This window comes from Manacus candei, unplaced genomic scaffold (genome assembly GCF_025592945.1).
Source record: "Manacus candei isolate 608988 ecotype Guabito, Panama unplaced genomic scaffold, ASM2559294v1 h1tg000005l, whole genome shotgun sequence".
NCBI lineage: Eukaryota > Metazoa > Chordata > Aves > Passeriformes > Pipridae > Manacus > Manacus candei.
Genome location: NW_026138053.1, coordinates 5,296,115 through 5,311,250, shown reverse-complemented (window position 1 = coordinate 5,311,250; position 15,136 = coordinate 5,296,115). Strand labels below are relative to the sequence as shown.

The 15,136-nt window shown below is 39.7% G+C and overlaps 1 protein-coding gene across 6 annotated transcripts in view; it reads right to left on the bottom strand.

The window, feature by feature from the left end:
• Nucleotides 1-486: 486 nt before the first annotated feature.
• The window catches only part of OSBPL9 (oxysterol binding protein like 9), a 59,998-nt gene continuing 45,348 nt past the window's right edge, over nt 487-15,136 (bottom strand). For 5 of the 6 annotated variants that reach the window (XM_051799544.1, XM_051799552.1, XM_051799578.1 and 2 more), the window contains 16 exons: nt 12,678-12,716; nt 9,657-9,750; nt 9,084-9,185; nt 8,439-8,598; nt 7,612-7,724; nt 7,238-7,356; nt 5,812-5,897; nt 5,391-5,565; nt 4,352-4,436; nt 4,001-4,111; nt 3,538-3,601; nt 3,287-3,427; nt 2,310-2,388; nt 1,823-1,914; nt 1,265-1,400; nt 487-1,184 (listed from right to left, as the gene is read on the bottom strand). In XM_051799544.1, the coding sequence (XP_051655504.1) occupies nt 1,110-1,184; nt 1,265-1,400; nt 1,823-1,914; nt 2,310-2,388; nt 3,287-3,427; nt 3,538-3,601; nt 4,001-4,111; nt 4,352-4,436; nt 5,391-5,565; nt 5,812-5,897; nt 7,238-7,356; nt 7,612-7,724; nt 8,439-8,598; nt 9,084-9,185; nt 9,657-9,750; nt 12,678-12,716 (1,671 nt within the window). In that variant the 3' untranslated portion in view covers nt 487-1,109. The remainder of the gene's footprint in view (nt 1,185-1,264; nt 1,401-1,822; nt 1,915-2,309; nt 2,389-3,286; nt 3,428-3,537; nt 3,602-4,000; nt 4,112-4,351; nt 4,437-5,390; nt 5,566-5,811; nt 5,898-7,237; nt 7,357-7,611; nt 7,725-8,438; nt 8,599-9,083; nt 9,186-9,656; nt 9,751-12,677; nt 12,717-15,136) is intronic. The other variant, XM_051799561.1, reaches the window with a different exon arrangement.

The window sequence follows — 15,136 nt, the reverse complement described above, 5'->3', positions numbered from 1 at the left end:
GCAGTGCTGCAGCAGTGACAGCTCCTCAGGAAAGAATCCACCCAGGAAAGTGGGTGGGAGGGGAAGAAAAGCCTCAGGCTTCCATCTCACACTGCTTTTTTAGTTTTTCTGTATGTCCAACATAGACAACATTGAGATAAAATCAAATAAAAACTAGATGTAACTGTGGAGAGAACAGTGGTTTGATTGCTACATGTAGCTACTTACTCAACCACTATTAACTGCAAGCAAAAGCACAGCAGTGCAGAGGTTCCTGAAGTGCTGGCAAGGCTGGATGTAGAGTCCAGAATAATTCTCCTGTGGGTGCTGCAAATTGTGCTCCTTTTGCTTGTTCATTAACTACTTTAAGAAGTAGGTTTAGCTGTAAGAATTATTTCAGTGGGGAAAAAAAAAAATACATTTCACATAAATCAATTTATCATGACTCAACTGAAAAACAGTCTTGCTGCAAAGGTTTATTATGAAATAAATAAAAAGTCCATAAGAGAAGTTTGAAAAATCTATTTTATGAAGCTTTAAGATGCATTGGGTAGAATTACCTATGGTTACATTTCAATTTCAAAATAACAAAGTTATTTTGGGCAAGACACTGAAATGCCAAAAGATTTGATTATCATACAGGTGGAAGATAACATTTATGTAGCATTTTCTAACAAACTGTCCCATCAGAGGAATCCTCATATTTACACGTTGCAAACATCAGCGAGATTTAAATGATGTCTTGCATTTTGTTTCTTGCTTTTTAAATATGGAGGACCCAGGAATATTATGCAACTGATACCAAAGCCATGGCCTTCACAGTGGTTATACAGTGTCTGTGCTCCACGGCCCAGCATCTCCCTGCTATGGAAGCATTGGGAGCAGGGCAGGAGCCTGGATACACTGCCAGGATAGCGAGTCCCTGCACGGAGCTGCACAGCCAAGACACTTCCCGTTTAATTAACTGCTTCTCTGCATCAGTAAGTCCAGTATCCCTGAGATAGGAACCACTGCAGCTGGAGGGGTCAGGCTCTCCCATCGGTACGTACGTGATAACTGACGGCTGTCTTGGTATCGGGTGTAAACTTTGCTAAGCCAAGGCTTGACTGTTTTCTGGCTTTAGAACCCACTCAGTGCTTACTGGCAGCAAGTCGTTTCAACAGCGGCTCGTCGTAAACCCAGCACTCTCCATCTTCATGGAATAGCTGGGGAAAAAGGAATAACCACAGGTAAGCTTTTCACGACTCAAGTGCAAAGGAACAAGTGCTGTTGGAGTAAAGCTCACCCGTGTTTCCCAGGAGGTCTCGCTCTCCTTCCTGGCCCTGGCCTCGGCTCTCTGCCGCTCCTCAAGCGCGTGCTTTGCAGCCGTGGCCGCGTCGATGTCTCGGATTTTTAAGTTGTAGGTTACATCTTTCCATAAGCTTAGAAAAGAAATTGGAATGGAGACTGCTTTATAGGGGCAGAGGGCTACAAGTTGTACAAGCACAGCAATGACTAAGAGCCAGTAGTATTTGTTTGAGTCAAGGTAGGTCTCACTTTAGAGAAAGGGCAGAAAAGCCCCCAGTATATATTGAGTGGAACTGCATTGTTTGCTGGAGTGAGGAGGGCAGGGTGGAGCTCTCTGGACCTCCCTGAACATTTGGTCCTGATAAGGATGTGACTGAGAACTCCAGGTCTCTTCCCCCTTAACTCCCCAGCCTGCCTGTACCTGGCTCTGCTGCAGCAAAGGCTCAGGGAGAGCAGAGCTGGCCCTGCACTGACTGGAGTCAGTGCACCCTTAGTCTGTAGTGCAAACTGGATCTAAAATAAAACCTTAATTTGCCCAGTTAACTGAAGTTCTTACCAGCGAGACTCAAAGTCGTCTTGGTCCTCCAATTTCCTTACCTTCTTCTTAATTGTAGGCATTTTCTTGGTATCTATAAAGACAGCATTCTCCTAGAGTGGGAGATGAAAAAAAGAAAAAAAAACAATTCAGGTCTTTATCTAGACTTTAAATTTATATATCCTCACACTCTAGTATACTGTTGGCAGGAAAGACATGAAAAGCAGCAATTCTTTAGATTCTGTTTTCATATAAAAGTCAAGCTTCCTTAAGAATAAATGAACAAAGTAACTTCAGGGCTTTTATCCTGAATCCAGCATTCTTTTGGGCAGCCTCACAGGAGTTCCCAACTAATAATGTTTGTCAAAAAAAACCCCAAAAACAAAAAAACCCACCACAACAACAAAAAAAACCCAAAATGCAACAACCCCCTCCCCCAAAGCCTTTTAAAGCACAATAATCTGTTTCTGATGAAAAGGGAAAGAACAAAGAAATAAAGCTGTGTTACCCCTGTTGAGTATTTTGCATACATGACCCCATTCCATTCTCCTTCAATGGAGCAGAAGGGTTTCTTGTCATTTGGAGAACTAAAGAGAAACAAACAGTCATTTCTCTGCTGTATTACAGGAACTGAAAGATCCTAAAGGATCAGAACTTTATCCCAGTTGCTGTTCAGTCTGGTTTATAGCAGCCCTTAAAAGTGTCCATCACCAGTACAAAAGAGATGAGGGTTCTGGAGCAGTTTGCCATGAATTAATTGGATAAACCTTAAAAGGAAGCACTGATAAGGGTAAGTCAGGCCTTGCCCAAAGGCTGGATCTGCATTTGGAGTTAGGAAACTAGTCACAGGCCTTCCAAACAGAATTAGGGTGGTAAGTTTAAGCTTAAAGATGTTTTGCAGTCTCACAGAGCTGCTTTCCCCAGACCACTGGGAAACCCAGACACCAGTTCTCACGTGGCATCTCTCAGTGTGCCAAAAGTGATTTAAAACCAAGTTATAAACCTCATTGTGTCAGCATCCACTTACTGACATCACAGCACATCTCCAAGTACGATGGGAATCTCCACTGAATTCTCTGCCCTGGGTGTGTGCACAGGGATTGACCAAAATCCACCAGACCACAGGTATCAATAAATATGTCAAAGCCTGCAGCAGAGCTGTGACTGACACTGTGAACAGCAGCACTCCAAGGCTTGCTGCAGTATTGTATTTTTAGGAGAGGTAGTGATGAAGACATTTTTGATAACTCAGGAGAGAAAAGTTCTCTCTGGCAATCAGCTGAGGATGTTTCTGAGCAGGACAAGGCAGCACACAGGCCTGGGCAGGCTTCCTCTCACAAATTTGGCTGGAAAACAGCACCCATGACAGGTGATCATGAGGTAAGTTATTGTGTGTTGTTGTATTCAGTATTCTACACTCCTGACTGTCCTGGAAAAAATCAGAATTTAAGGAGGAAAAAAAGTGATATGAAGAAACCTGCTTACAAAATTTCAGCTGTAACTCTGTGCTTCTTTCCTCCATAAAATGGTTTTGTGTGGAAGACGATGGAAGCGTTATAACCTGTCTTGGAGCAACTAATGCTGCACTCTCCACCAAGTTCTATCCATGGCACAGTGAGAATAGACCTGCAATTATAAGTGTATGTACACAGTTATAAGCTCTCAACTGATAAATATTAAGCATGAAATATCACAAGGCATTAAAAATGAAAACACCAAACAGAGCATTTACTTGCCTTCCATAGCCATTAGGAAAGGTCAAAATATAGTGTTCATCATGATCTAGGCATGTGACACATCCTAGTAGAGAAAAATAAAAATAGATTTCAAAACTATTAAGCAAAAACCTCTACAAAACTTTTCATAATGATCTCCTGAAACATGTCATTACAAGCAGGTACCATGGAAAGGAAAGGTGAAGAGCTTTATTTTTCACGAATGCTGAGAATGCCCAGCTTCTGGAGAAGGCAGGGATGGCTGTATTTGTGGGAAAAATTGTGATTTCAGCACACAAGAGTGTGTGGAAGGAATCTCTGATTCCCAGACACATAAGCTCTAGTTGCATAAATTCAACCGTTCCTTACATTTAATACGACTTTAAATAATTCATGCATAATATAAATTATGAATTTAAATAATTATGAAAAATTCTAGTTGCAGAATGTAAATCTCTTCTACTGTAAATTTACACACACATACCTTGCCCTATGTTATGAACCCCAATAGACATTCCTAGGAATTTTGACTTGGTCCATATGTGAGCATTGAACTGTATCCTCTTGCTAAAACACTCCGCATAAAATGCTGAAACTGAAGGAAAAGGGATTAAAAACAGCAGCACAAGACATGGATACTATTGTTTCCAAATCATTCATCAGGAAATATCTCATACTTATGTGGCAAGAGAGTTTGCAATTAGTTTTTCAGCAAAACAATTTATAGAGATAACTTTCAGCTTTTAAACCTGGAGAGAAAATGAAAATCTCGGATTTAAACCAAGAGCTGATTTTACTGGATCCACCTCTACTGGCAAAGTCACTGTCAACTTACTTGGAGGATGGTGAGAGACCTGCTCTGCCACAAAGGTTACGTTGCTTTTACTGACCCAAGGGACTGGTCCTTCCGAAACCGGCTCCTGTGGGACAGGACAGAGGATTTCCATCACTGACAGTGCTTACAAAACACTGGATACTTCCAAGAGAAGCTGCTTCCCTGTTTAAAAGCTTCTAAAAATGTATTGCAGTGATTTTAATGTATTTGTCAGTTTGCTGATGGGCAATAACCCCTTAGTCCTGAAACTATGATGCTTTCTAAAGAACAGTGTTTCTATTCTCTTGTTTTTAAGTATAAATGTATTTATTTGTCCTCAAATAAAACAGTTAATCTGACTCATGTATAAACCCAATTACAAAATAATATTTAAGTGGCAGAAAAAGTTTTCATTTTTGCTTCTGAGATAGTGTGATCTGCATATTAATAATGATCAGACTGCATGTACCACAAAACCATAAAGCAACATTCATTTCCTGGGCAAAGAATGCAAAGTGTAATTCACGGTTAGAAGCAATGGAAGCACAAATACAACACTGCCTTTATGCCAGGAAATTGGAGTGCAAACATTCACCTCAGAAATTAGAAAGATTTGAGCAAATAAATTGGTGGGAAGCAAATTAAATAGAAAAAAATACATGGTTTACATCTGAACAATCACATATTTAATTAGATATACTACACTGAAGCTACGTGAAGTATCTCACAACAGCACTTCCCACATCATCATTTACAACTTCCCAAGGTGAGAAAAGCCTAAATGAGGAGCCAAAAAAGAAAAACAACAACAAAAAAACCACCAGGCTGTACTGATTTAAAAAATAAAATTAAAGAAAAAAAAATCAGAACTTTGGAAAGAAAGGAATTCGCAATCAGTGCTATGGAACAGCTCAGGAAAAAAGAATATTTTCAACATTTAAGTTTTGTTGATTTGCTACTTAAAACACAGCACAGGCCATTTCAGTGAGGAAGTTAACAAAGCTTTGGGATTTGCCCATGTGCATTCTAGGCATCACAAAACACACCACAAGGAACTAACCATGTCATCTTCACCTTCGGAGCCTGGCAACACCCAGTGACATCGGAAGATCTCGCCCAGAATGGGATTGTAAGGCTTTTTAGCAACTGACCCTTTTCTTCCTGCATGGAAAGCTGAGAGGTACCATTTAACCACCTGAACCATCCGCTCCTTTGGGTCCTTCTGGTCACTGATGCTACACAGGCCAAAGAGAGAGAAAAGAAGGACAGGCAAAATGAAACAGAAGCAGCTACCTTGGACACAGGAAAGCTTTCTGGATGCTTGGCTGTTTCACAACCAGGAGTTTGCCTGCTTTGACCATTTTTCAAGTTTATATCAAAACCCAAGCAATATTCTTCAAAACTACCAACTTACTTCGACAGCCCACAGGGGCCATAAACAATATCAGAACCAGTTAATGCTTTACTTAAAAGTCAAATACCTGACAAACAAGTCCGGGTGTGCAAAGAAGTCAGCATACATTTCCAACAGGGACCTTCTTTCCAGAATAAAAGTTGGAAGAACAACCTGAGTGAAGAAAAACAAGTCTTACAGGTGAAGGTATTTGAACATCCTGCACACCAGCCAACTGTACTGACTGTAAATAGCAAACAGCCCCCACGGCTCTGTGTGCCCTAAGCTGATTGTGAGCTCAAGCTTAGCAATGAGTTCTGACATATGCAGGTCAGTTGGCATCTTCTACAGAACCCAAGATTTAAGAGGAACTGTTGTTTTACATGTATTCTAGTCCCACTTAGAGCACATCCTATGTGGCTGAGCTTATCAAAAGCTGTTCTTAATTACAGTCTCACTGATTATTTAATTTCATCTACATGTCCACTGTCAATTTTCAGTTACAGTCAGAATCTCATTCATGCAGTCACATCCTGTTATGTGTCTCTATCAAGACGAAGGTTAATCTCTTCCCTACTGCCTCCCAAATGCATGGCAGGTTCCATTCCTGTGGATCTGCTGCCTGCCTCACTGTTGATTGCTGTTGCTGACAAGGTCCATGTTCATGATGCTTCTTGGCAGCTTGAGATCAGTAATTTTCAGCTACTCCAGGAATTCCCAAAACAGACACAATTTGGATCAACTCCTATTCAGAACTGCCAGAAACTTGCTGCAGTTTGCTTGTGAGCTGCTGGCTGTTTCCCCAGAAAAGTTTTATCTTTTTATCATCTACTGTGTGTTCCACACTGGACAGTTCAAGTCATCCCCTTAAGGAAACTAATGAGAGAACTGATCTCTCCCACCCTTTTTCAGCCAGGAATTGTTTAAATTTAACCAAGCTGCCTAGAAAGACCAAGACATTCAGAATGCTGTTCATTCAGCCTTCAGACAGACACTAGCATGAATCTCATTCATGAAAAATCCAACCCTTTACTTGCCAGATCTACATGTAGCCTTTCAAAAGACAAAGGCAACTTATTTACTCATGAAGATCCCAATTAAGCAAAGCAATTCACTATATGGCTGCTTCCCCCTTCTATTTATGCTTTATTGAATGTCACCATACTCTGGGATCTTGTAGATCTTTGTTCTAGGAAGCTGAAGGCAAGAGCAACATTACTACTGCACACAGCATTCCTCTTATCCCAGCTTCAGAGGCACTCCAAGAATTAGGTTCAAAGAGAAACTGCCACTTTCCACAGCAAACTACTTTCCCAAACAGATTTAACAGCTGGATATATTTATTCTGCATTTATTTCTCCCCTTCCAGTAAGAACTTGAATTGAAAAATACCACGCTAAAGACATCACAACTTAACTAACTCTTACAACAAATATGCAGTTAAATTGTTATATAACAATGAACTGATTTGGTTTACTCCCCCTCTCTTTCCCGTGAACACCCAGCCAGTTTACCTTGGTTAGATCCATCCCCAGTCTAACTTGTGACAGGAGATGCATGATAACACTCTTGTGTTCTTCCACCGACTCTCCTTCCCCATCATCCTCTCGGTCATCGGGAGGATCGAAGAGATCTAGAAAGAACAAATTGCTTTTGTTCCTCTCTAAACCTTCAAAGACAGACTGTATTTAATTAGCACATATACAGCCATCAAAAACTAAGGCTTTTAAATCCTACAATTCATCAATCTTCCATTAGCAAAGAATCAGTAGATAAATCATTTCCCTAAGTACCTTGTCACACATATATGATCATTCATATATTGACAGAGCTCACACACAGATGAACAGTCAGTGTCTCCTCACTGAAGTTCACAGAGGCCACTCACCAGTATCATTGGTGCCGTTGGACATGGAAGAATTGAGGGACTCTGTGGTATCTGGACGTTTCATGCTGCTGCCTGTGCTGCTCCGAGTCAGGACTGCAGCAGGCCCTGAAGATCTAAGGAAGAGTAATACATTCTCACAATTCATAATTAACTAATTCAGACCAAATTATTATGATTTGAAATTCATAGACAAGGACTTTAGCGACAGACATTAATATATGTGCAGTGACAGACATTAATACGTGTGCTGCATGCTAATGCACAGAAACCTTAAAATGGACTGTAGCTGAAGGACTGGGAAAGCCTTCAGCCTCAGCTAACAACACCTGAAGGCAGAAAACAGCTGACTAATGCCTCTTTGAAATGTGTACCATCTCTTAAAATTAGTTTTCCAATTCATAGAAAAAGAAGAGTAAATAGAGATTTTTAAGGACAGGGTATCACCTTCAAAAATGTCCTTTACTGAATGTGAGGGGGAATTGGCCATTTACCAAGGGCTGCACCAAACACCCATGAAATGCATTTGCTCTCAGATTACAGCTCTGAGCTGGTGGCTTCCCAAATTTGGTTTATGTTCGAGTTTGTCAATATTTATACCTGATGGAATGGGAAGGAGCAGAGGAGGAAACTGCTTCCCTCCCAGACATCTGTCTGTGGTTGAGGGAGGGGGTACTCTCACTGTTACACAAAGTGGCTTTTTTGCCTCCCTTTTATTTTTTTAAAGTCAGTCGGGGTTAATTGCTTATTTAGCTTCTACAAGCAGACAAGCCCTGCCCTTGTAGATAAAAACTGCTTTCAGCAGACACTGCACACAGTCAGCTACTTACTCCAGACACCGCTTTGGGGAAGAACTGCTCTGGTAGAATTCATCAGCATCATAGAACTCATCCTCACTGCTTGAATAAGAAAAATCTGGGACTGTATTTGGAGATAGGTTGACATGGCTTGGAGAGGTGAGACTGCTGCTTGGTGCTGACTGCCCACTTCCTGTGGAGTATTAAAAATTACAAACTTAACACAAATTCTTTCAAAATCCACCAGCTGTAACTTACAAATAGGATTGTTCAAATCAATAATAACTGATGTGAAGTCAGAAAAGGAACTTAAAAAATTAGAAGCAATAATTATCACGTTCATACTGAGTTACACTTAACAGATAACAAAAGAAAGGTCACAAGGCAAATGAACAGCACAAAACACCAGTAAAGTTTAAAGACATTTAATTACTCGCCCTAATTACTGTAAGATTGCAATGCTGGAGACATGAAGGGAAACTGGTAATACTCATATGTATTGTGTGTACATGGCAGGGAGAAAGAGCAGGATAACTGATTTTAACACAACACTGCAATAGGTGTTGTTTAAAAGCAAGATGCAGGCCAACAAAAAGTTGTCTTAATAACTAATTGCAGGCAGTACATATTCAGGGGTTGTTTTCTGTAGTTCAATAAGACAGTTACACAGAACTGTACCTGTACTATTTGGTGTTGGAGTCTGATTTCCAAGCGATGCTACTACAGGTCCCACTGGCAAAGAGGAGGGTCGCTGCTCTGACTTGCACAGCTGAGCAGGTTCTAGGGGACAGTTTGATATGTTAAACCCAAAATTCAGGAGGGGATTCCACGTTATTTCACCTCACCTCCAAAAATTAAATTCTTTTCTATAAAAGCCATTCAGACAGAAAAATACGTGTTTCCACCGCTTTTATCTTGTTCCTGTTTTTATTAGAAAATGTGGCATTTAAAAAAAAAAGCAGTTATTTAGCTAAAATCATTTATATTTCTGAAAAGTATTGTTTCATTTATTCTAAAAGAGTGTTTTAGAAATGTAACTCAGGGCAAGCAAAAGACATCAGCTTATCCACAGAACCAGAGGCAGATCTACCTGATGGCCGAGGAAGCTCCGTGTCCCTCCCGCTCCTTCCCCTTCCTCTGCCCCACTAAGTGCCTGTGTGACACAGAACCTGTCCCCTCTCTGTCTGGGTTGTAGTCACACCTGCTCTGCTCAGAAATGTTTGTCCTGGGGTTGTTCCTGCCCCCCCTTACCTGGAGGTATGACCGCCTGGGAAGGCATCGCGCTGATCCCCGACGGCTCCAAGGGACTGGGCTGATAAACCGCGTCCACGGGGTTGATGGTGCTCTGAGGCAACAGAAAGAAAAGCACTTTTATTTTCCCCCCCCCCTCAATTAAAACAAATAAAACAAAGCACAAACAGCAAGAACATTGTGAGCACGAGAAATGCCCCAATGCAAGAATAGCGAATTCCTGAGAGAGAGAGCAAAACAAAAATTGACAGTTGAGGACATGAGAAATACTTTCAGAGCGGTAATATTTTGATTCTTCACACAGATTTGACACTAAATTGAGCTTGCTACAGATTTGAAAGCATCCTATAAAGAATTCTTGTTTCAAGTTCTAGCTTCTGGTATGCCTTCCAATGGCCATTATTAAATATTGCATGCAAAGAGTGGAAAGTTGGATGCAAATTATCCGGTAAAAATTAGGACAGGTAATCTGCATTTTTAAAACAATATTTTTCCCCCAAAATTAATTTGTCCAGACCACAGTAATTCAGCCCATAAACCAAAACAAGAATCATCAGCATGTTTACAGCCATGAAACGGCTTTGTTGCCAAAATTCTTCCCAAAGCAAGCTCAGAGTGTTCAGTGCAGCTCTGCAGAGGACATTTCAATTCATTTCTAAATGTGAGCACTTGGAAAATGAAGCACCAGGTCAACTCAACACTCAAAAGTCACTGACTTCAGTGTATGGTCTGGGGTTTTATTCAATGAACCCCTTGGAAATCTAAATTGTGGCATCTTTTAATCCATCATCTAAGCATTGTTTGTTATATATGTTTACACACAACAACCAGAACATCTGGGTTGTTAATTGCACAAAAGGAACATAAAAACCTTTTCCAAAAATCTTGCAGTTTAAAACCCTCCATCTATGTCAGAACTGTGAAAATCTCTGCCTCAGTTTGCTAGGAAATTTAGTCTGTATGTTTATCTCTATCCTCTTTTTCAAATCAATATTTAAAACAGAAGAGCATCTGCAACTGTTCTTCCCTCCTTTTAGTCTTCAATTTCTATTTGCACTCAAACCGAGGGAAATGGGCTCATTTTAACCTTCCTCCTGCCTTTCCTACAAAAGGCAGACTTCATTCTTGCCTCCTTTCCTGGTTAACTGTAATTCTGAACTTCATCCTACATTTGGACAATGCTCCCAGACACATGGTGTGATTTTTGGGGCTGTCCTGTGCAGAGCCAGGAGTTGGGACTCGATGATCCTTGTGAGTCCCTTCCAACTCAGGATATTCTATGATTCTAAAAGTCAGTGACGAGTTTTATTATTTTTTTTTATAGCACAGGATTTATTTAATTGAAAACAAACCTATTATTGCCTCTTTATCTCTACAAAAAGCTCCATTAAAAAAAGGCATAAAAATAGCTTTCTACATTTTAACTGGTGTTACTAACCAATATACAAATAATCCTGTACATATACTGATACTCCATTGTATTCCAGCATAAAATCAATGTCACTTAAACATTACTTCACCTGCTTGTGGAATTATGCATGCAACAAAGGTCCCTGTCCCATAGAGTTCATAGTTTAAAACCACGACCACATCTTCAGAGCTAAGACTCAAAAATCAAGATTGTCCTATGATACACAGGATGCTATTGCTATCTCTGCCTCCCTTACTTTTTAGGGAAACTAATCCATGTTATACAGAACACTGGTGTGACAAAGGAAAGAAAGAACCAAGTAACACTGATTTTGTGTGCAGGATTGTAACTTTATCCTTAACAATTCCCCGTACTGCAACATGAACTGGAATTTCTTGTTGGATATTTTGCGGGAAGCCTTCATGGGTTAGAAGCAGACAAAGGCAGACCTGAAAGTTTCCTACTCTGAGTTTAATAACAGCTTAACAACCACACAGAAACAAGACTGTCATCTCACCACAGTGTCAAACATTGATCATGTTTCTGCCTAAGTTTAAAGTGAAATCCTGACCTTTAGCCCAAGCTCACATTGACCTCAACAGCATTGAAATTTTAGTCTTCACCATCACTGATGCATCAGTTAATATATTCTTACAGAAATATTTTTTTCTCCCCATAATACAACCCACAGATAATGATATTAGTGGCTAATCAAATTCAGACTATATTAAGTTGTAATATCTGTATGAAATTTCTGAGTTGCAGGTGACCTCTGCCTGTGGAAACATCTACCTGCATAAGTTCTCTTTTCCAGGGCACATCACAGAACCTATGCCCTTACACTAAGACCTGAATTTTGGGACTATCCACAGAGTAAGTAGGTAATCATCTTATTTACAATAAGCATGAAACCAAAATATATATATGTGCAGCTTTACTTCAAAGTTCATACCAGAAAACCCTGCTAAAGCTGTTTGTAATGGAAGGATAAATAAAGCCTGGGAATTACTGTCAGCTGTAATGAGAACACACTGATTATTTTAGTTATGTTTTACTGAAACCAATCTCCTATTAAAAGTATCTGAAATGTACTCAAGTGACAAAAAGAGAATGAAGGAAATCACATGTGACCAAAATCAAAAATGACAGAAGTTACACTAAAAATGTAGAAGTTCTATTGAAGAACAAACACTGCTTAGACAGACAAAACACAACTCTGCATCAAAGGAGCAGCACTGTAGAAAAGACAAACTACTTGAAGCACACGGAGAACACATCTATTTCCTACACAAAGATACTTCAGATGGAACACAAAACTATTTCTATCTCAGAAATTCCCTTTCATCTGTTCACACGGCAGATTTTTATCTAAGTGTTCAGTCACAACACTGCCATTTAAGACATTCCATATACAACTGACCACTCTATTTTCTAAAGACAAGGGTGTTAGCCAACCTCAGGAGCTAAGGACTCAACAGGAATTTTAACAAGACACTTGAAGCAGTAAATCAGAGAAAGGAAGAAGCATGTTGCAAAGTGAGTGGAAATTCAGGTCTCTGTTCACATGTTCTGCAGAATTAAAGGGAGATAGAGATTAGATTTAAACTTACTATAAGTCCATCTGCGTGCTTCTCCTCATTATTTTGGTCCTTAAGGAAAAAATGTTAAAAATATCAACATAACAATCTTGCATGACTTATCAGTTCTGTGTTAAGCGAGAACAGTGAGTTTCTCTCAGGAATGTTTACATTTTCAGCCATAAAATGTTCCTCATCATGTGATCGAGTAACTAAACTTCAAAGACACAATTCACATAGTCCCTGCACCTCTGAAGATCAGCATTTTCTGAGGGCCTGTCCACAGAAATACCCACTCTCCACTGCAGAGCACGATTATGCTTTACAACGTGGGTTCTTCCCAAATAGGTAAAAGCTCTCTCAAATATGGTCTGCAGCACCAATGAGTCCCTGAAACATGAAGTTCTGTTGCTGTCATTGGGACACAGATCAAGTTTTCAAAGCACTTCTTGCTTTAGAAAGGCAGATCTGCCCTTCTCAGTTAAAAGCTTTTAACTTTTGATTTTTGGCATCCACCAGATTTTAAAATATTAGATTACTTAAAAATCTCCAATTCTGGTGGTTTTTTTTTTTTGCCTAGAAGCATATGTGAAAGAGCAGGCAATGTATGGAAAACACCTGTCATCAGGGGAAATGACATAAGCAGCAGCCAAGTTAATGCCAATCTACAACCAGCATAGTTTTAACACTGTACCAGTAACAGGATAAATTTTACTGAACACTAAGCCAAGTCTCTTCCCTCCTGCTGCAAAGGTCATATTAGTAAGTGTATCAATCCATAACTTTGCCCAGTGTAAATCTTAAGACTTGTCTGCAAAGTATTTCCCTGGATTTCCAGTTGCTAGAGATAAGAGGAATAAGAGAACAAAAAAGCTGTAAACAGTATTAAGAAATTTGGCACATACTTGTGTTTTGATACTTAATACATTATTTCTTAGCTTATATAGCTGGCTTTAGGCTGTTCAAATTCCATGTCTGCTAGTTGACATCTCTTAAGGAAGGCTTCACATGATAAAAATGACACCATGGGCAAAGAGTTCCACTGGGTTGCAAATTTACAAACAAACAAGGAAGAATAACACTGGATTCAAAATACGGGTTTTTTTCCAACACATAAAATTTCCATGTTGTGTTATCAATCTCTAAGACCTACAAAATAAACCACGAAGATGCTGCACTGGTACTGACACTTGCTACCCCATCTCAGTAATGCACCATCAGCAGTATGAAAAAGGTAAGGAAGGCAGAGATGCCACAAAATTAGGCAGGCAAGGCTGCCAGAAACGATGGAGTGAGAAAGAGAAGGCACAGATGCCAAACAAAACATCTAAATTATAGAAGCTGCTTCATAAAACACATATATTTCTAAGACTGAGGTTTACCACATCACTGGCAGACCATTACATGTATTTTACAGCACACATCAGCAAAGCTGGACACCTCCAACTGCCATACACACAAAGGGGACAACACAGGGCAAATACTCCACCTGTCCACCCCACTTGGGTTATTTTGATTGCTTTTTGATAAGCAATGTATGTATTCTAACATATTCCTAATTGGCTGGTGTTTATATCATTACTTGAAAATGTCATGAGTCACCTCAGTACCAGTGGCATGATCACACACTTGGTTCATCACTAAGTTTGATGAAAATTTAACTGTTCAAATCCTAGGGGAGGTTTGTTTTAAAGTCCATGAAACATATCAACTTAACACACAATTAAAAAGAAGAAACAAAACAAGACTCAAACCACAAAAAATCCAGCTTTGCCCCAATATACCAAAATCATCCAAACGATAAATGGCTGCATGTTTGGAACAGAGAAGTGTTCTGAGTATATAGAGAAGTGGTAACAATATCAAGGTACACAGACAACCATAAGGTAATTGTCAAATCTGTCTCCTAATGAGAAAGGCACTGTAGAAGTAAAAATGGGGTGCAGGGTGCTGTTAATATGATTTACTTTCAGCAGTGTAAGTCAGCAGCCACACTTGCCTTATACTTTGGGGAAAAACCTGCAGAATCTTAAAAGGTTCAATACTGAAGAACAGAAAGCTATCAGTCAGGTACAATACATTTGTACATACAGAAAGCATCATACACACACAGCTTGCAAAACTGTAAAAAAACCCAAACCAAACATCCCTGCATTATAAATTTTCTACAGCAGTAGGAAATCAGGATACCAACAGAGTTTATAGAGAAGGTGGGAGGGAATGACAACAGAATTGCCATATAGTCAACAAGTAGAGTAGCCTGAGAGAGAGAAGAAGAATGTGCAGAGATGAAGCAGAAAAAAGGTTATTAAAGTAGTTGGAAAATGTATAGAGGGTGTTTTTCACTATATGTGGATTGAAATAGAAAATGAAATAAAATTTAGCTATTTAGCGATGTAAGTGTGACTTTGCAAAATGTAAAACTGCTTAAAAGTTTCTGCCCAAACTGTGGGCAATTGAGATAAAATAGCTTAGAGAATAGGGAAGGCTTT